This window comes from Hypoxylon trugodes (assembly GCF_022578975.1).
Source record: "Hypoxylon trugodes strain CBS 135444 unplaced genomic scaffold F4822scaffold_1, whole genome shotgun sequence".
In the NCBI taxonomy this organism is placed as follows: Eukaryota; Fungi; Ascomycota; class Sordariomycetes; order Xylariales; family Hypoxylaceae; genus Hypoxylon; species Hypoxylon trugodes.
In genome coordinates, this window is record NW_026250016.1 from 1,475,569 (window position 1) to 1,496,999 (window position 21,431).

At 46.3% G+C, this 21,431-nt stretch overlaps 6 protein-coding genes across 6 annotated transcripts; 4 read left to right on the forward strand and 2 right to left on the reverse strand.

Annotated features, from left to right (window-relative positions):
* Positions 1-3,054: 3,054 nt before the first annotated feature.
* Positions 3,055-9,135, reverse strand: F4822DRAFT_384941 (peptidase family C50-domain-containing protein). Its single transcript, XM_051456576.1, has one exon. It carries the CDS (start codon positions 8,805-8,807, stop codon positions 3,429-3,431), a length of 5,379 nt encoding a protein of 1,792 aa, XP_051319299.1. The 5' UTR covers positions 8,808-9,135; the 3' UTR covers positions 3,055-3,428.
* A 1,138-nt stretch (positions 9,136-10,273) lies between these two features.
* On the forward strand, positions 10,274-11,077 carry F4822DRAFT_15781 (uncharacterized protein). Its single transcript, XM_051453111.1, has one exon. It carries the CDS (start codon positions 10,345-10,347, stop codon positions 10,963-10,965), a length of 621 nt encoding a protein of 206 aa, XP_051319301.1. The 5' UTR covers positions 10,274-10,344; the 3' UTR covers positions 10,966-11,077.
* F4822DRAFT_384943 (DHS-like NAD/FAD-binding domain-containing protein) lies at positions 10,274-12,352 on the reverse strand. Its single transcript, XM_051456577.1, has one exon. It carries the CDS (start codon positions 12,215-12,217, stop codon positions 11,018-11,020), a length of 1,200 nt encoding a protein of 399 aa, XP_051319300.1. The 5' UTR covers positions 12,218-12,352; the 3' UTR covers positions 10,274-11,017.
* Positions 12,353-12,667: 315 nt separating this feature from the next.
* On the forward strand, positions 12,668-15,078 carry F4822DRAFT_384947 (cation efflux family-domain-containing protein). The gene is made up of 2 exons (XM_051456578.1): positions 12,668-13,831; positions 13,906-15,078. Exons 1-2 carry the CDS (start codon positions 12,997-12,999, stop codon positions 14,538-14,540), a joined length of 1,470 nt encoding a protein of 489 aa, XP_051319302.1. The 5' UTR covers positions 12,668-12,996; the 3' UTR covers positions 14,541-15,078.
* Positions 15,079-15,628: 550 nt separating this feature from the next.
* Positions 15,629-17,461, forward strand: F4822DRAFT_423998 (actin-like ATPase domain-containing protein; the record flags this gene model as incomplete). Its single annotated transcript, XM_051460078.1, has 3 exons — positions 15,629-15,680; positions 15,746-16,191; positions 16,250-17,461. The coding sequence occupies 3 exons, from the start codon at positions 15,629-15,631 to the stop codon at positions 17,459-17,461; spliced, it is 1,710 nt and encodes a 569-aa protein (XP_051319303.1).
* A 326-nt stretch (positions 17,462-17,787) lies between these two features.
* F4822DRAFT_15819 (Arylacetamide deacetylase-like protein) lies at positions 17,788-19,912 on the forward strand. Its single transcript, XM_051453113.1, has 4 exons — positions 17,788-18,363; positions 18,438-18,688; positions 18,748-18,820; positions 18,878-19,912. The coding sequence occupies exons 1-4, from the start codon at positions 18,237-18,239 to the stop codon at positions 19,636-19,638; spliced, it is 1,212 nt and encodes a 403-aa protein (XP_051319304.1). The 5' UTR covers positions 17,788-18,236; the 3' UTR covers positions 19,639-19,912.
* The last annotated feature ends 1,519 nt before the right edge of the window (positions 19,913-21,431 follow it).

The window sequence follows — 21,431 nt, forward strand, 5'->3', positions numbered from 1 at the left end:
TCCCAGCAGACTCACACTCCCCTAGCCTTGCAGAGGATATACAATCATCTTCTTTTTAAAAAATCGCTCGACATGTCTCGCCTAGAACTCCGGATTCAGGAGCTAGCAATCTTCCTCACCACTTAGGACATGCCATCATTTTCTTTAGTGTCACAGATCCTACCTAAGTACGCCCACCCTTGGTTAGGAGCTGCAAGGAACGATAGCCAAGCCGATAAGGGGATGATATTTGCTCTAAAATGTCATACAGCTTGGGCCATGCATCCTCAACACCTCCTGTAGCTTAGAGCCTTGATGATTAAGCCCCGTTACGTGTCCCAGAGCGAGGCGAGGTGCGCCTTGTGGTAAGGTCTCACTGCATTATGTATATATCTCTCTCGTCTCGATACCGAGACATATCCATGAACCCACGTTACAGGTGGTCTCGTGGTACAATTATCTACTACACTGAAGCAGGCCGAGAAAATGCATAGGACACAAAAAGTAGAACGAAAAAAGAAATAGGAAGAAAAAAGCAAAGCATGTGCCCGAGACATCATCATACATACATGGACTCGGCCCTTTCGAGAAGCCACTCCAGCTAACGCCCAAAGGCACCGAAAAGGGGAGGGGATCCCTGCGCATTCCGCTTAATGTGGAAAATACATATTTTACCGCCGTTCCCCATTCAGGTGCGCAGAACAGTCATGGAATACTTCGAAATTCCCGAAATCTCAACATATTGCGGATGTGGACCTCGGTAGCGAATTGGATATCATGGGAGAATAGAAGACCCATTGTGCTTGGCGATGCTAGCGGTCTACTATTTTGGTTCCGTTATGCCATCCGCATTTTTAAAGTCCAGCCTTATTGTTGGAAGGCGGATGAACTGCACACAACAGGACCCTAATACAGCAGGAGATTACCTAAATCCCTGGGCTTTTCAGCAGTGATTGTGTCATTCACACATATGTGGCTGGCTGTTGTCTCGGACACACTGCCTACAAGGTAGCTCTATACCCTGGCTAATGCGGGCTTTCCTATGGGGAAATAAAACTCCGTATCGCAAGTCCTCACACACATCTATCACCTACCATTGCTATGCTACTGAAAGCGGAGACTACCCGTGTCTTTCTACTCAACCGACACCAACCTCGGAAGTAGCATGACTTCCGGCTACTTGATAAAGAATGAACATGTATATTCGTTTCCTTTAGATGCACATTCGCCTGTGTCGTATTATTTATGCTGCGTGCGTGCTACGCCGTTCCACACGATATAGAGATTATATCAGAACAACTACCTAAAATGCCTATTTATCTATAGTGTCCGTCATATATTTAGTCCGCCGTTAAGGGATCGACCAAATCACGCAACGCCTTACCTTCCCCAGACTTCTCAGGATACCCCAGGCTGACATGGGGAGGGCGAAGGCGGCAAAGTATGTAACGCATCTCTTCAAGGAAAAAAAGGTTTCTATGTAGTATCTTAATTTTCTGTTACCTTATTTCATCTCTCAACGGTCGCGATTAACCTGAATGCTACATGGACCCTCAAGATCTGCACTAGGCTTTGAGGCGATCTCTGTGACACGTTTGTTCATGTCCTCTCTTGAATCCCTAGACGTTCATAGTTGATTGGGCCGAACTGGTATATCGCAATACTACGAGGTTGCAAAGCGATTTTCGGCATACACCCTTACCCGTACCAAAGAAAAATCAAGTCAGTTTGTGATCTGAAATTTTCGTCTATTTTGAGTCTTTTCGAGCGACTTGGGTGGAAAAATCTTGGTGCGTGGATATGACTAGGTAGTAAGTACCTGTGGTTCTGTTGCTCGACGGTTATGCTGTAGCATGGCATCTGTGCGACCGAGTACGACCGTCCCATCCAAGACTGTTAGAGAACCTCAGAGAAGTATCACCGCCGCCCATCCAGTTGAACAATACGCCCATCTTGCAACATATTCGACGCGGCCGAACCAGGGCCAGATTTACAGAGGATACTACCTCGAAGGTGTGAAAAAAGGGGCAGAAGGTCACAAGAAAACATCAGCCACAGCGCACATCTTGAATTTCTAAGCTTACTCAACATGGATTTTCACATTACTCAGAGATAGAGTAGCAACACAAGAAACCATAGATACACACAATTTACTGATAAATCGTTCGGTGCTCTCCGGTGTTGAGGCACCTGGACACAGCAGCGTGAGCTCGTACATATGCGCATCATGATGGTGAAATGACGAGAAACAGCCATCGTCGTAACCGTAGTATTCAATTTTCTTGAAATTTTTCTCTTTTACAGACGAAATAAGTTGCAGCATATGATTTTCCAACCCCCTAACGAAAAAGCCAAGAAGATAACATCCTCGCTACGAGTCAGTCACATGGGCATGTTCCAATCAACCCTCCATCTATTCCACATGTGCGCCCCCTTATCGGCCCCAACCGAATAGACTACTCGTTTTGGACACCATGATAACCTCCCATCTCGTGAGAACGGGCCTGAGCTGGAGCAAGGAAGAGAAAAATCTGTTATATCTCTCACATCGCAACGCTATTCCACTATAGTATACGTGTCGAGGGTACGTGGATAGAACATCTGACGAGCCCTAAGAAGCTACAACAAGATAATACCACGTTTGCCGCCTCATAACCGAGATGTCCCCAGTATACTCGTCGATCGCGAACCTAGCCTCTTAGAAGATCTACAGATATTAGTAGGGCTATACCTACCTATTCCGACCTGATAATTCCCCTTTTCTCGAAACTTCCTACCCAGTAGGCGTCTAGATCTAGTCGTAATATAAAGGGGAATAGATGTTGGCAACGGCAAGCATTCCAAGTGGTTCCAGGCCCTACATGCCCAGCTTTCTATTGCCTGTAAGGAAGCCCAACGAATGGCTGGATACATTGTACATATGATAGAATTAAAATAAATAAAAAAACTATCTAGAATAGGTTCAATAGTCCAATTCCTAGCTTCGAATGGGCTTCGAACAACACCGACGTTAAATTGACTATACTTCATTCCTTACCGAACTTGCATCTACTCCGGTCGATGCGGTAGCAGTAGACCAGAGAATCCAGTTGATCGGCTCAGCGCCTATACATCCGTATGCCTACCTATACCCGCCTTATCAAATACTACACAGCTACACAATGCATCAAATCATCTCCGGAGTCAAGTCGTACAACAACACAGACGATCAATCATTAACACTCGCTTTCACTACCGCAATATTCAAGATCAAGACGTGAACAAAACGCGCAATCAATTATCCTAACGCCCAACCTAACACCCCTAGTATGCAGGAGGTATCTAGCGTCTTAGAATCTATCACCAACCAACGCCCCCTTTCTGAAGTGAAAAATCTTTGAAAAAACAACGCCTGGCTATGCTAATAAGCAGAGGTAGTTGGGTGATTTGTAGGTCATACTTCCTCAACCTCATCGTCCGTTAATATATACCGGAATACCATAGACGCAAACCGCCGCCGCAGTCAAATATCTGAAGCGACATGCGTCTCTAGCCCTAGCGACCGCCTCGATGAGACTCGCCGAGCCCGTATTATCATTACCCTTCTTCCCTCTAGAACTATTACTGCTACTAGCACTAGCAACTCTCTTCCCCTTCTTTTTCGCACCCGCGGCGTCCTCCGCAAACGTACCCTTCGGCATCAATCCCCATTCCTCGAATACTCTTCCAGCGAAGCGATCTATATCACGATCTGTCACATCCCACAGCGTACCCACAACAGCTGGAGAGCCCGCGAGCATGTAATTTCGTACAGGACCATGACTCTCGAAACGACCCACGTCGGCGAGCGACGCGGAGCTGCAACCCATGAGCAGCGCGACGGCTCGGCACTTCTCCAGCTTACGGATCGTGCGCCCGCGAATATATTGCGCGCCGCTTCCATGACCAAAGTACAGCAAGAGGTCTCTGTCTGTGAGGGCAGATTCGAACTCAGGCTCAGTCGGCTCTCGCATCTCAACGCTGTTCCACGACGGCGGGAGCTCTGATAATGGCTCGCCAAAGGTTGCTTGGGTATTCTTGAGATCCGAGCTGGGGTTTAGGATATATGTGCCCGAATTTATAGATATATAGTGGCCTTCTCTTGTAGTGGAGCCAGAATTTTGTTCGTCATCATCGGTAGTATCCAAGTTGGCCGGGTTGGCCTCCAAGATTGACCGCCGTAGGCAATCGAGCGAGGGGACTCGCGACACGGCTAAGCCTTGTAGACAAGGTAGAGACTCCCAAGGGAAGATATGTAGAGACTTATCGAGGATCAAGATCGTATGTTCGCCCTGTTGCACATTCTTAATGTTCTTAACTTCAGCATGGTACGCATCTCGAGCGTCGTAGACATCTACCATCATACGATCGAAATCGATCTCATCGTAAGCATTTCTCTCTCCGTGAAATTGTAAGATATCTATGATGAAATAGAGCAAGTCTGTCATCGGCTCATCGGAATCATCGTGGGACGTGGTGTCACCTAGACCAATGATTAAGTCGTAGATTCTGGGGTCGAGGTTCACCCTTGTTGTGGGCGCTGTTTTGGCTCGCTTGCCTCGGATCTGGCGTCGTGAGGGAAGATACTTGTCAAGGATATCTTCAAAACGCTTCTGAAACTTTTCGAATAATCTAGGGCTCTTGTGGTGTTGTGAAAATATGCCCTTGAAACCTCCTAACCAAGTGTGCTCGACACAGTCCATAATGTTCTTCAAGCGGCCGTCAATTTGCTCTCGCTCTGCCCACCACGCCATCTTGGCTCCTTTCTGGCTCATATCCCGTGCATCATGACAAGTTTTGTTGGCAACTTCTATGATTTCGAGCAATGCCGCGCGGCCTTGGCGGAAGCTGAAGACTTCAGAATCGATATCTCTGGAAGTAGCTCGCTCAAGCGGAAGACGAATTCCGAAAGGATTTTGGCCTGCCTGCAGCTTCGCGATACAAAGATCGTTTTCGTTGTCGCTTAGAGATATCGATATGACGTTCCAAGACCTGGGGATAATGTCGACGTAATCTCGCTGGAAGCAGTCCATATCAAGAGAAAGACCAAGGCTAGTGCGCCTATCTTCAGCGGTTTTGACTGGGATAGGCCAATCCAACTTAGAATCTTTCACATTTTCCAAGCGGACTGTCTTCCGCTCGCGGCGCCAGGTCAAGTTACGCGCGAGTTCGACCGAGCAAGTGGCATGAGCAGGATGGGTTACAACCGGATTTGCGGAAGCTGTGTTTGATAGGAGAATAACCACATTTTGCAGCACCGTGGCGATTCGATGGACGAGATCGCCATCGCCATTGAGACTCGCAATAGAATGCGCTGTTAATAGGTGTCCCTGAGCTTCGCGTAGTTTTTCGATGAACGATCGTGTATTGTTTAGTGCGGTTTTTGATGGCCCGCGGCCCTTCCGTGTGGCTGGAGCCTTCGCTGGAGATGATTGATCAGCGTTAGCCTGTAAATCCGCTACAGAGGGAAACGAAATAGTTGAATCCTGCACCACAGAAAAGACTGCATCGTGTCCCATCTGTTCTAAGCTCTGTCTAATTAAAGCCACTCCCATTAAAAAGCATGTTTGAGCCACGTCTGCGGGCAGTTTGGAGAGCTCATATGCAGTTCTAAGAGTGGTGACAGCAGCCGCCCAATCTTTCTGCTTAAGAAGACGAGTCGAATGATCGCGAAGGATCGAAGCGCGCAAAAAGGATAGTTGGGGCTCTTCCTGTTTGACTTGCACTGGAACTTCAACTGGAGGGACCGGTTTTTTGGCTGCTGGTTTCCTTGTACTGGTTTTGCTTGGAATCCTTGAGGCTTTTGTGGCTGCAGGTCGGCGTGTCGCTGCTTTAACAACTGGCTTCTCCGCGATAGAAAGTCCGGCCATCCCCAATTCTAACGCATTCGTACTCGTGATTCGATCGTTAATGTCCAAATTCTTTAATATAGACTCCGCCTTGCTTGTCAGTTCCGTCTGCACTTCCGGGTTTTTGAACTCCCCGTAAATGGAGCTTAGATGACACAACATTGTGGCGTTTTGATAAGTCGGCTCTAAAGTCAAAATAATATCCTTTGCCTCGGTCGCTAGCTCTATGGCTTTTTCTGGTTGATTGGCCATGAGCCATACTCGTGACAGCCAGGTGAGGCACTGGGATATGAACATATTTGCCTCCAAAGCCCGCGCTACCTTCAATGCTTGTTCGGCGTAGTATACTGTCTCTTGGTGCATACCAACATGCGAGTACGTCGAAGAAAGCTGTAGAAGGAATCGAAAAAGTGGGCGGGCCAAAGCCCAATATTGCGGGCCACTGACCTTCTGAGTCGATTCAGGTCTGCTCGCATAAGAGCTATTCATACTTGTGTCCTTCTCTGATGCTTCCAAAGATTCTTCTATGCTAGTATCCTGAGCCGCAGCCCTTAATTCATCCAATTTAGTCCAATCGTGAAACAATTTTCTGACAGCTGTTTTCGCAAAACGCAAGGCGTGATAGAAATCACCACGCTCAAGCGCAAGATTCGAATATAAAGAAAATGCGTGCGCCGTCGAGATTCTTCCGATCGGTCTCTTGTCTTTCCTCAACCCTGGCTCATTGGACAAGCTCACCTCAGCATTTTGCGCATTAGACAAATACTGTTCGGCCTTATCTAGAGCCCCTAGGGAGAGGTGGTATTCTGCAGCTGACAGATGAAAATTGACAACGATTTCTTTACTGACGTCGGACCTAGAAATGAGTTCCTGGTTGTCCGCCAACAACTTCTCGGCCTTGGATGAACAACCATGACTTAGATGTTGCAAGCAGAGTGCGATATTCTGAGATATCAGTCCTTGAATGTTAGGCTCTGCTCTTAACTTGCATAAGCTAATTGAAAGCTCAAGGAACTCAGTTTGAAGGGTTTCTAAGCCCTTGACTTTGGAATAGTCGGTAAAAATCTGGATGTTTATAAGTAGATAGGGTGGATCGTCGATATAAGCCAGTAGTTGCTCATATGTTTGGCATTTAGAGGCGACGGCTTTCCAATTAGAGAGTGCTTCCCTAACCTGTGGTGAATCTAGCTTGAAATCTGCCAATCCAAATAAACACGTTGTCAACGCTCGTAAATGTGGTATGTAGTGTGCCAATCCAGTATCACCACCTAGAGTGTTTTTCGTAACCGTCTCGAGTGCTGCTTCAAGCTCTGTTCGTAATTCAGCGGGATCGTCTTTTCTACCGATGCAGATAGTGTAGAGTTGTGTTAGAACCCTTAGTCTACGGACTGGATGCTTTTCGATCGTGAAGAATTGTAATAACGTCTTCACTGTAGGACTCGATAGATCCACCTCGTCAAAGTATTTCGACTCTTGGGTGATAATCGCATAGAAATCATGTTCAAGGGCCGTGGCCTTGTCGGAGCCAACCAACAACCAAGTCCAATCGTTGAGCTTTCGGTCGAGTTTCGCGAGGTTGCAAATTGTCCGAGATAGCAATTCAGCTTCAGAACTCTGCTCCCATGCAGCCCACCAAGGCTTTGTTGCAAGATTCGTAGTAATTACTGACACGACTTCTTGGTGAACAAGGTGGTCTCTAATGGAACGAAGGGCGTCGATGGCATCGTTAATTCTGCCTGACGTCCTACATAGGTCAGCAAACCTCTCCCATTTCAGTAAGAGCTTCGCTCGCTCTTGCTCAGCTTCGGAGCAATTCTTGGCGATATCAACGGATTTTCGGAGGGCTTTCAAGGTGGTAATCTCCGACGCCTTTGTGTTGGATTTTTGTAGGTTGCTATGCTGTTGATAGTATAAATGAGATATTTTGACGTGGTAAGAGGGAGATGGGTTGAGTCTAGTTCCTGGTCGAGCCAAATCCCCCATAGTTTCCAAAATGGCCAAAATATCCTGAAGCGTGGAATCCATAATGTCCCAAGCGAGTTTCTCTTCATCCAAAAGTGATTTCACGAGCATAATCGCGGAATCGAGAATATGAGGTAGGTAAGTTGATAAATGAGCTCGTCGTTGGTCGAATCGGACTAACTCCTTCGCGGCGTCGTTTGGACTTGGTGCTTTGCCAAGCCATCTTAGAGCAAAGCGTGGTAGCTGGAACACGAAGGTTTGGAGAAGTTGACTCGGTGCTTGTGAATCCGAGGAAGAGTCACCTTGTTTTGCGATGATCAGGTTTACCACTGATTTCCGTAAATTGCAGACACCACCTAAGAGGTCATCCATCTCAGCGGTAGTACCACCGAGTGAGCCCTTTAGTCCCTCTAATACTTCCGCCATTAGATTCTCGTCAACTTGATGTGATTCCTTAACGTATATAGCTAATAGCTGGGCATTAATCGCGCAGCATTTCGCTGCCGAATCCACCTCCGGGTTGATCAAGGACTTGACTTTCCGAAACCATTTCTTTGCTTCATTTAAATTGCCGGATTCTCGTGATGTAGTAGCGAGCATTTGATATATCATCGACAAGGGAGACCGCGAAGATTCGGCTGGCCGTAGTCCCAGTTTTTCTATCCGTTTCCAGATTAAAGAAAAAGCCAAGGTTACCGTGGGAAATTGACTGGGAGTTGCTCTCCTCGCAAACGCGGCCAGGCATTTCGACAAAGGCAATAGAACTTCCTTGTCCACATCACCCCTATGGCCCGACACACTCCACGACTGCAGGCGCATAACTAAACCTAGGGCTTGGACCTCTAACGCTACTGCGGGACTCGGGTGTAATCTTGGTTCTACCGCGATACTGTCATCTTTCGCAGACACACTCGGTGTTAGAGAAAGGAGGCTTTGAGATAAACTATCCAACTGTTTGGCACATCTCGTCTGATCCGGGTTCTTATCCTTGAGAGACATTAAGAGTAAATTTATAGGTGAAGAGGGGCAATTCTCGCGCAATAGAGGCAAGATACTCTCAAGATGTGATGATTTATCCAACCCATGGATGATCCGAAGAGCTTGAAGTTGGGTGGAGATAACTAAACCAAGCAAGGGGCCAGAGGCAGAAACTTTGGAGAAATCTAGTAAGTCGGAAAATGTCTTCGATGCTGCGCTCGGCTCTGGTTTTGTGCGTGCTGTCGTCTTCTTAGCACTCTCTTCGGAACCCCTACGTTCTAAGCGCCGCTTCAATGCCCTCAGTTCTTTTATCGCTGCCTCAAACTGATTTAGACCTATAAGTTTGTTGATGAAAGAAGACATTCCGGTCTCGAGTTGCAGCTCCGGCAATTGAACGGTTTTCGATGCCTCCAGTGTTGTCAATGCTTGGAAAGCAGCTCTGGCGCATTCGATCAATGATAGGCAACCAGTGGAGGAGCCCGCCGATGTAGCGGGACGGGAGGGTTTCGGTTCAATAGGCGATGTTGAGACTCTGTTCAAGGAACGAGGTTGTAATGGCTTCATGGGGGCGGAGTTGGATCTCCGAAGAGTCTTTCGAGCAGTGGGTTTGGTCTGTTCTTCCTTCGGTGGATCGCGAACATCTTGCGTATCTCTTATTTCTCGCGCATTCGAACTCGAGGCGGGCGAAGCCCTTGCCGCCTCCCCCAAAGCTTTAAGACTGGAGTTGACAATCTGAGTGCATAAGACCGCCTTCTCTTTCGCTGTTAAGCACCCGCCCTGATCGGGTGTACTCCGTACTGTAGATGTGGTGTTCGGCCTACTTGGTGCTCGTATCGGTTTTGTATTTCGAGGTTTGATAGTTGGTTTCGAGGAGTCATTATTCGTGTCATTCGTCTGGAGAAGCTCCTTTACGGTAGCAGATATTGCAGGAGTGCATGTCGAAACTGATGTGACCGCGTCACGAACGGTCGCAGCACGCGCTTGTAAGGAATCCATGTGGTTTGAAGTGCTATATAAACCAGTTTCTAATCATATCATCATTAATTGGAAGGGCGTTAGGTAAAAGCAAGAGGAATGACCGCTATGCTGTATAGGTATTTAGGAGCAAAGCGATTTCATAACAACATTGGATTTTGGAAAAGAATGTGTATAATATCCTTGTATCGTCTCAATTTCAAGCTCATACGCTGCAATGATATGTGTAGGTCTAAAGGAGTAGATCACTTCCAATCGTCAACGATACTAGGGTACTAAAGAAGCAGGTGAAGTGAATGTGACCGCATACAATCGGGACATCAATGCGTAAATGCGTGTGAAAATGGAAATCCATGTAAATGTCAATGTTTAAGTGGGTGATGGATGATAATGATTAGCCGAAATGGGTTAGAGATGTTGACCAGGCAACGACGGCCGTGCTCGGGGTTTCCAGAGATGTAAGTGGTCCGTGCGTCGTACATCGGAGTTTAGGTTCTCTGTCGCATTCATGCGCTACATCAATTTTATTAGCTAAACATCCACTTTATTTCTTTTCAAGAACCACGATATCAGTCCCTTCAACATGGAGAGCTTAATTTGGCGCAGTGCTGTAAAAGCTACTGCGGGCGCTCGACCGGCAGCTTTAACGTCTGTATTTGTTTACAGGCACCAAATCACTCGACATGCTAGCTCGGCCACATCGGTATTACAACCATCCTTTTGGAAAGGCATGATACCAAAACCATTCCGCCGTGGACGTTCCGAACAATCAGTCGATTGGAGCGTAAAGAAGAAGCCAAAGTCGAAGTCGAAGGACTGGAATCCGGCAACATTCTTTATTATCATTTTCCTCTTCATTGGGTCCATGTCTATTCAAATGATTGCTCTAAGGAAGGACTTCGATACTTTTATGAGACGATCCGAGGTCCACATTGGCCTACTCCGCGAAGTTGTAGAAAAGTTACAGAGGGGTGAAGAGGTGGATGTTGAAAAGACATTGGGCACTGGTGATGCAGAAAAAGAAAAGGAATGGGAAGAGGCTTTAAAAGAACTCGAATGCGACGACATCGTCAAAAATGCGAAAACGGCCGAAAAAACGAAATCCACCCCCACTTTTGCGAAGGCCGAGGCTATCATCGTGGACGAGCCGCAAATACAAACACAAAAGAACACAAAGACGGGAGTTTACTCAAATTTCTTCTAAGCTACATGTTCTATTGTACGTGTCAATATATACATTATGGCTATCAACAGGATTAGGACATCATGTCTTTGAAAACTGAAGCACCATGTTGTTCAACTGTATGGTCACGGGTTGTCTGGGCTGCCTTATTACCTGATGATTGCCTTAGTTGCTCCACGAGGGCTGGCAGTAATTCGTCGGTAGATAATTCTGCCCTCACACCCAGTCTTCCCCCTTGTGATGGGTCAAGGTTGGCAAAAAATGCATCTTCACCTCTGACGCCTCCAAAGTTGATAATGGCGATAGGGATACCTCGGTCCTTGGCCTTCTTTGCTAGTCGCCATGCAGAATAGGTCGCAAGAGAAGTTCCAAGGACAAGTAAACTCCCGGCATCCTCGATAGCCTGTTCCGCAGCAATCTTGACGGGTGCACGTATGTTTTCCCCAAACATGATCACGGCCGGCTTCAAAATACCGGCTGTGCTTGTTGACTTCCACGCGCCATCTGCATCGACCTCGACCTTCGCCCGGGTCCCATCGGCGATAGCCGGTGGAGTCGTAAGACATTTCGGACAAGCAGGATAACGAAAAGTGGTGTATGGTGCGTCTGGGAGGTCAACATCGCCGTCGGGATTCGTCCTTAGCCCTTTCGCCCGCCTCTCATCCGGATTTTCTGTATCCAGAGCACCGGAGGCTAGAATCTCTTGCAGAAAGGCCGCCCAAGCAGGGTTCAACCTAGCTAGCTCATTCTGGAACGTACCCCGAGGTAGCTCCTCATGGCATGACGTACATACGCAAGATCTTAGATAGCCATGTAGTTCAATCGTCGGTAGATGGGGATGGGCCTTGGGATGAAAAGAATCCACATTTTGCGTAATCACATTTTGAACTAGTCCCAAGTCGCCTAAGTGTTTCACTGCGTAGTGGCCAGCATTGGGCTTCGCCTTCAAAAGAGGAGTCCACCCAAGAAAACTTCTAGCCCAGTAGCGTTTCCTAGCTTCGTGATTTTGAAGAAACTCGTTGTAATAGATGGGTCGATAGGTTTTGTTCACTCGATATGTGCCTTTGGGCCCTCGGTAATCCGCAAGTCCACTAGCAACAGATATGCCGGCCCCGGATAGCACTACCGTAGACGGAGATCCTTTCGTGATAGAGGGTTTGAAGAATTCTTGTAAAGCAGCAATTGCTCCTGATATAGTATTTGCGGTTTGAGGTATGATAGTAGGAGAAGCTAGAACATCCGTATACGGAATGCGCATGTAAGGTTTTCGCATTTGGAGGGATTTAGTAGAATATAATTATTTACATATGAGGTGTATTATAAAATCTAATTGTTATAAGAGCGTATATAGCCTAGGATGATTTCTATCAAAAAAAGTTGTAACATCAGAAGATTTAGTGGAGTGAGGTCATCACTGAATGACTTACATAAAGTTCAATGTTCCTTATCGAGAAGTACATAAGGTAGGTACATATCGAAGTCGCATTCAGATGACGTAAGCAACTTCGTCTCGAGTAACAGCTTCCCGTAACTAACCCCTGAACAATGAAGCATTTTAGGTCCACGGTACCACTAGGTGACTTTTTAGTGGATACCTTTAGGGGTCTCCCACATTCCGGCGTAGGTACGATAGGTAGGCTGACGCAGCTAAACGGACTAGGGTAACTTTTTTCGTCGACGAGAAACAGAAACATCAAATCCAGTCAATGCCATTGGCACCTTTTTTTTTTTTATTTTTCCCACGCCGACCCATCCGATGTCGTCGCAGTTCAGGGAACGCGCACGCATCAGATCGTAAAGTTATTCGCATATCGGCGTTTTTCTCATTTTAGATACCCATAATCATATTTCCATATTCATCATATTCATTACCCTACTATAGTGTATTGTTCCAATTCTACCTTTTCGTCGATTTGTTGGACCTTTGGGTCCCCCTTACCCCCCCTCACCGCGCGTCGCATGCCGTAAACCCAGTTGAACCCAGTCGATTTTCCCCTTACCCTCCGCTCTACCTCCGCCTAAAAGAAGTACCTTTCTCACTTTTTTTCGGCGATGTATCCACGAGGGTTAGTAGGGTCACGCCTAGGCGGTGGCCTTGTAACATCAACTACTACAGGAGCCACTACCATTACACGTCCAGTTCCAGGTCTAAGCGCAAGTTTTACCCGACGAGTTGCGCTGCAGTCTTTTAATAATATTTACTGGACACCTACATCAAAACCGTTCCAAACATGTACTCAACCTCCCTTATCGTCATACTCTTTTTCTAACACACATTCACATTCGCCTTTTCCATTAATACATCGTTCATATTGTCCATACTTCCCAATAATGACGGCACTCACTCAAACACGAACACACAGTGGCCATAGCCATGGTCACGGTCATCACCATGATAATAGCTTCCTTGTCTCTACGAATAAAAACGACGCCGGCGTGCGCATCACAAGAATTGGCCTCTACTCTAACCTTGGTATGGCCATCGCGAAGGGATTCGGTGGTTATGTATTCAATTCGCAAGCAATGGTTGCCGATGCGATTCACAGCCTGACAGACCTTGCATCTGACATCTTAACACTGGCCACAATTTCCTGGAGTATAAAACCACCTACCGATAAGTTCCCAACAGGATTTGGAAAGATCGAAAGCTTAGGATCTCTGGGTGTATCCAGTATGCTTCTCTTTGGTGGTCTTTGGATGGGCTACGGTAGTCTATTAACCCTTTACGGACACTTTTTCCTTGATCCAGCTTCCGCCGCCGATTTGTTGGCACATGCGCACACCCATGGACATGGCCATGACCATGCCGTCGATGTAGTACCAAGTCTGCATGCTGCATGGCTAGCTGCCGGCACAGTCGCCATCAAGGAATGGTTGTATCACGCAAGTAAGTCTCCTAGTTAATTCGCCGACAAAGTCGTAGTCTCAATGGGGTTATTAATAACTTTTTCTTCCCAATAGCCATGAAAGTTTCCAAGGAACGTAAATCCTCCGTACTTGCTTCGAATGCCCTCCACCACCGAGTCGACAGCCTTACAGGCATAGTAACCCTCGCTGTCGTTCTGGGTGCGAACTTCATGGAGAATGCATCATGGCTGGATCCCGTCGGCGGTCTCCTAATCTCGCTTATGGTCATCAAGGCTGGAACCGAGAACACGATCTCGTCCCTTTTCGAACTAGCCGACAGAACCATCGATGACGAAATCAAAACTTCGGTCAGCAAACAAGCGCGAAGAACGTTTCAAGAGGTCGCCAAGAATCACGAGGTCGAACTTCGAGAAGTCACGGGTGTCAAGTCTGGTCAAAACTATCTAGTGGACCTACAGGTGGCCGTACCAAACGATTGGACCGTAGAACGTCTCAATGATCTTGAGCGTCACTTGCGAGAACGTATCGGCAGCAAAGTTAGAGGAATCCGCCGAGTACAAATTCGATTCCTGCCTAAGGAAGTCGTTGCGCCGAAGTTTGACACTTTTATCCCTGGTGACGTTAGTCCTCGATCGAGCCCGGAGCCCGAGGAAGAACATGATGAAGATGAACACGAACATACCCACAACCACAACGGAAACGGTAAACAAAACCGCAAATCGAAGTAAGCCTATATGAGAAAAAGACATGATACTTTAGGCGTTTAGGCGTTGGCTATATCCTAGCCATCTAGGACAGGCGGCACATTGATGATACCAATACTATCTCAGGAAGTTCAGGAATTCAAGGCTCTTTGTTTTTTTAGCAGAGCCTGGATGTACCAGTACATACCTCAACTTGCATATCGGACGGACGACATTCGAAAAAGGTTAAAATACTTGGCATCTGCTAATAAGAGCATTTGTAAACGAATTAGCACGAAAAAGAACAAGGAAAAACAACAGGAGTTAGCTGGAAAGACGAGAAAAAGAGTCGCAATGCATCATATAAGCAAGCAAACAACTACGAAGCTTTGGAATTGAGCCTCAAGATGGCTACCTGTAATTGTTTGTCTACCTCCTTAGGTTACATATAGCTCTTGCTGTTACTACACCAATGAGAAATGCATACATACAGATATTCGTCGAATAATGGTTTAGATTTTGTGGCTTATGCAAAGTCGGAGGTACATATCACGACTATACCGCGACTATACTATAACTATCGTGATGACATCGTGACCAGAACGCCGAGACATTGCCATAAATCCCCAGAAATGGGACTTAGCTCAGTACCCCTGTTAACTTTTTCGGGTAACCCCTGCTTCTTCAGCTTATCATCTGCTCTGATTGGAGCATGAAAGCAACTAATGACGTTTTAGCCTAAATTGATAGGGCCTGTATTGCCCCGCCATCCCGAGATCTGGGTCGACTGGTGTCATAGTGTTAAGCGTGCATCCGTAAATCTTGCATCAACAGCTCCGATCAATTGAACAATGAATTTGAGGGTTTTATTTCTTTATTTTTGCTTCTGACTTTAAAGTATTGATCGTAACTCTTAGAGTGTTCTACTACAATCTAGACATTAGACTCTTATTCATATACATGCGAATCCTCCTTTTTCTAGCCTCATTTCACACGTTGCCTTGATATACAAGTTGAGAAGATATCAGTTGAGTTTATTGCAGTTTAATCATTGGGACAGAAGAAGCAAAATGGAAGGACCATTATATCTCTTGGAGTTACTGAAGTCTAATCTTTCCTACAGAAGGAGCAAAATGGCGGGACCATTGTATCTCGGGTTTGATCTTTCGACCCAGCAATTGAAGGGTAAGTTCACTATATCCAGTATTACAATCCCAGATAATGAGACTATTGATACTGACGAATGATAGCGATCGTGATAGCCTCGGACCTAAAGGTCATTTCCGAATCAAAAGTCGATTTCGACGCCGACTTTGCCGCCAAGTACAAGATCAAGAAGGGCGTACTGACGAACGAAGATGAGGGTGAAGTGATTTCCCCCGTCGCTATGTGGGTTGAGTCCGTGGACCTTGTGTTATCACGACTTAATGAGAAGGGATGTCCTATCAATGAAATTAGGGGTATTAGTGGTTCTGGCCAGCAACACTCCAGCGTATACTGGAATGAAAATGCCGAGTCTGCGTTGCGGAACCTTGATAGCGGGAAGGCATTGCTCGACCAGTTATCCAACGTCTTCGCCTACGAATTCTCTCCGAATTGGCAAGACCACAGTACTCAGACGGAGTGTGATCACTTCGATGCTCACCTAGGCTCGAAGCAGAAATTGGCTGAGGCCACGGGCAGTTCTTCTCACCATGTAAGTACCTAAACTTTACCACACAGTATGAGTGTAACGTGCGACTGACAAGAAACAGCGTTTCACAGGTACCCAGATTCTAAGAATGCGACGAAGACGCCCCGAAGTCTACAACAACACCGCCCGTATCTCGCTCGCCTCCTCATTCCTAGCCTCTCTATTCCTCGGGGACATCGCACCGATCGACATCAGCGACGTGACCGGCATGAACCTCTGGGACATCGCCGGTGAGAAGTGGAACGAGTCGCTCCTCGAACTAACCGCAACCAAGGAGGGCGTACCAGAGCTGCGCAAGAAGCTCGGCGACGTACCACTAGACGGCGGCGGGAGCCTCGGTAGTATCTCGTCCTACTTCGTAGAGAAATTCGGATTTAGCCCCGAATGCCAAGTTGCGCCCTTCACTGGCGACAACCCAGCGACAATCCTCTCCCTGCCGCTCCGACCGCTCGACGCCATCGTATCCCTCGGCACGTCCAGCACGTTCCTCATGAACACACCGAGCTACAAGCCTGACCCCTCGTACCACTTCATGAACCACCCGACGACCAAAGGGCACTACATGTTCATGTTATGCTACAAGAACGGCGGTCTAGCGCGCGAGAAAGTCCGCGATTCCCTCCCCAAACCATCCGGCTCCGACCCTTGGGAAACATTTAATAAAAACGTTCTCGACACACCACCACTAGACGTAAAGAAAGAAGGCGATAAGGCGAAATTGGGGTTATACTTCCCGCTTCCCGAGATCGTGCCGAATGTCAAGGCGGGAACTTGGCGATACACGTGTGATAGTAAAGATGGATCGGGATTAGAGGAGACGGGCGATTGGGGCGCGCAGGCTGATGCTAGGACGATTGTTGAATCCCAGGCTCTATCTATGCGTCTACGTTCTCAAAACTTAGTCTCTAAACCACCGAACCGTCCCGAGTTACCCGCGCAACCGCGTCGTATTTACCTCGTCGGCGGTGGATCCTTAAACCCGGCCATTGCGCGCGCGTTCGGTGACGTCCTAGGTGGAGCCGACGGCGTGTACCGCCTAGACGTCGGTGGTAACGCATGCGCACTCGGTGGTGCGTATAAAGCGCTCTGGGCTCTTGAGCGCAAAAACAGCGATGAGAGTTTTGATGATCTGATTGGTAAGAGATGGCGTGAGGAGGATGCTATTCAGAAGGTGTGCGATGGATATCGTGATGGTGCATTCCAGGCTTACGGTAACGTATTGGGTGCGTTTGAGGAGATGGAGAATAGGATTCTGGATGTTGCGCATAATTAGGGGAGGAAATTGAGAGCGTCTATATTAGCGGAATCTAGACAGAGAATAGAGTTATGATTGCTAGTTAGTTGCTGGTTAATCGCCATTGTCCTATTTAGAGCATAGCATAGAGAATTGATTTTATATTAAATACAGTACTGTTTATAGACCAATTGTGTCTTACCTATGTAGGTGTATAGAAGCCATCTTTCGATATTAACGCAACCTAACCATGAAGGTTTCAGGCTTAGCTCGCAAGTGGAACTACTCGTTGTACTTTAAAGTTCTATCACACTTTGAATTGTTATTGCAGTTTGGTGTTTAATAGTCTGGAAAAGTGAGTTAGACTTATATTAGATATCTATGTATCCACATTTTATTGACACCGATTTATATCCCTACCTAAGCTATATGTAGTCGTAAGTAGCGAATTTATCCCTTCTTTCGGATGACAAACAAAAATGAACGAGTTTACCATGCGTAAGTGTGGCTAAGTCCTATTTTTATTTAGAAACCGACAACGTTTCGACGTCATCAATTGGGAAGCTAGCCACCAAATTTAATTGTTCTAGCGCGCGATCCCAACGCGAGACTAATATGAACCACTTTGTCTAGTCTCGGAGTATCACTGTCATCCATTGCTTGGGAGACACGCACGTGGGTGGAATCGTTGTGGATTTGTTTATTACCTCCATTCGAGAACATATCATAAATTGATTTCTTTCATACTCCTCAAGGGGTTGTGTGTTGATATCTTAATGGATAGGATTGTGGATTATCGTATTCTTTCAACACGATGATTCTGGGTCCCGTCTCGTATCTGGATTGCGCAGTTTTTTGTGCATTCCTGGCGCCCCAGCTGATAATACACGTCGGATTTCTCGAGACCGTCTTAGTGGCACTTCAATGCTTGCCATTTTTATGTGAGTCTGTAAATAGGATTTCAAGATGTAAAGGGTATGGGGAATAATATAGCTAACATATCCAAAAACCATAGTATTTGAACTTCCGTTCAAGTTTATCCGCGAACGATACGTTGTTGGATATAATAGACAATCTCCATTTGTACAGAAGGCGTCTGCATTTGAAGACTTCGTCATTCGTTGTGTCCGATATGCATTTGAAAAGATACCTCCCAAGGTTGGGCGGGTGTTCTTTTCTAAGCCTGTGGCCTTACCATTCTTGAGGTTTCGAATGCTGAGGCATGGTCTTTTGAGATCCCCAGTACATTGGCACGAGTATAATGATGTACGAGATTCCGTTGCTCGCAAAATGCGGTCATTGGGACCACGCTGATCTTTATATAGAAACGCTTTAAAGGAATATGGATCATAAAAGACCCAATGACGAAACCCGACATTTGCGTGTTCTACGCTCATGGTATGCTGAATTGTGTAAATGTGGAAACAAATTTAGCGGTCACTAACAACGGCGTAGGTGGCGGGTTCTCGATGGGCTCGGCGTACTTCTACCTCGAATTTCTGCTCACATGGTTTAGTCTACTGAGTGACAATGGGTATCGAAATCCAGCTATCTTTGCATTGGATTATACGTTGGTCCCCGAGGCTAGCTTCCCGACACAGTTAGAAGAAGCAATTGCTGGATATGAACACGTTCTTTCGACTGTGCAGGATCCCAATAAGATCTGCGTCAGTGGAGACTCGGCGGGTGCTACTGTAGTGCTGAGTTTGTTGCTCCATCTTAGCAATATAGGTCGCCATCTTGAAAAGATGGATAGTTCTGGAGCCTGGCGTCTGTCAAAACCTGGTATGGCAGTACTTATTTCGCCTTGGGTAAAGTTGGTCTCGGACAAGCATCAGAATACCACAAGTGATTATCTTGATGCCGGGAACTTGCATCAATATGCCCGTCAATACGCCGGGCAAAAAGTTTCCGTCAATGATCCGCTCTTGTCGCCGGGAGACTGTAGGGATGCTTCATGGTGGAAAAGTGCAGCGCCTTCGAAAGGCATGTTCGTGACTTATGGTGCTGAAGAGGTGTTTGCGCCCGAAGTTGCAGATCTACTTGAATTTCTTGAAGAAAACGATGTGAAAGTTCATAGTAGAGAAGAAAAGGGAGGGATCCACGCTTGGCCAGTAGCTTGTCTATTCCTAAGCACATCGTTGGATGATAGACAAAAAGGATTAAAATCCATAGTGGAGGAAATTCGAAATGGTATTTCATTAGATCAAAACTAGACTTGTATAATATTATACTATACTATACCACATTGTATAAGAAGTGGGGAGAGATGGGGCCACTCGGCGCAAGGCTTTTGTTGTATACCTAAAGTACCTAATATAAATCGAGATACTTCAAATATTTGCTTCTTTGCGTCTTCTTTGCTTATGTCATGTCAGATTAGATCAAGTAACGCCATCATGGACCATACAATAGAGAAGAAACCATAGGGCGTAAACACTCGGCTTCTAAGCTGATTGTATTAAAATCGGTCTCCGGACAAAGCTCTTTGCATAATCATCATCATCCATGACACGCCAAGGCAAATCTAGTCTTGGCTTAGATGGGGCCAGATAGACAGCCTCGGGGTTATTATTATTAAGAAATAAGAGAAGAAAAACAACACTATTGGATGTAGGACAATATGAATATCCCACACGGAATAAAACACTCAAAATAAGGCTGAGAAGATAAGAGAGTCATTCACCTGAACAAGTTTCAAGGTTTATTGTACCAAGCTCTGCAGCCTAACGATCGATCTATGGTAGCCTTGATGAGGCCGGCTTATGCGCGAAAGAATAGTAGGTAGGGAAGTGTCCCATTGTTTAGTGTTAACACGGGTATTAATTGCAACACACACGTGCGAAATCCATTTGGCGAAAAAAGATCATCAAGCATGTCATGCATGAGTCGATGTTGTTCTTGGGGAAAAGATACTACCCCATGGTTCGAGCGTATCCAGAAATAATAATCCGAAGGTATCGCGTAAAACAGAAGAGTTTCAGTATCATTTCGACGACGATGACTGGTAGAGACTGGTAACAATGTTGACAAGGACAAGGAAATCTGTGTGGGGTTGTTCGGTGAATCTGGAAGAAAATGTGCAAATGATGCATTACATAAATCCAATGGTACATGTAGCGTGGGTATGTATGCTTAGCTTTGTATCTGTTGTATTTTGTATTTCGGTACATTTGTAGTTCTGTATCTTGTACGTACCTACATTTTTAAACTCCTTTCCTATTGTGGCGGTGCCCAAATCACGATTACTAGGACCCCTGGATTTGATTTCGTGGTGTGTTTGGTGGCCATTGCGGATATAAAACCAGTGCCCTTTCGCCGCTGCCCGTGCTGCGGTCAACAGAGTTTGGCGCAGAACTCTCTGAATCCACCCAGCTGGTTCCCAAAGAGAAGAAACCACCCGAGGCTCCTTCCCAATCAGCAATCAGTTTCACAAACATAGCAAAGCAAAATTACGCACAGATCCTATTTTGCACCCCACCTTCACCGCCCGGCATTTTACGAGCTGAGACGTTGCATATCCTATCAAGCTTATTTGTCTTTTTTTATTGTTATTATATTATTTTTCATTATTTTATTCAAGGTTTTAGCGTTGCCGACAGGTTCGCCAGCCACCAAGGTTGACTTTGTGTAATCTACCTAGGCTGGATTGGGAGTTTTACTGACTGTACAATATTTAATATTGTCTGTCAATTACTCTTTTTCCCACAGTCAGAACCTGGAAAAGAGAGTCACAGCGTCCCCCGTGGCAGCCTACAGCCTACAGCAATCCCCTAGCAGCCTGCATCCCACCTGACTCATATCTTACGAACCAGTACCTACATGCTTGCGATACAGGTACATCTACCTTCGTCCAATCTTCTAGGTACAAACAAGTGACCGAACCATTTAAGTGTCCTATCCGCATACATATATGTACATCTAAGTACACATATGTAGGTGGGACTACATAAAAATTTAGGCACTTGCACACACACCTCAATTTTGCATCATTATGTGCGTATGATCA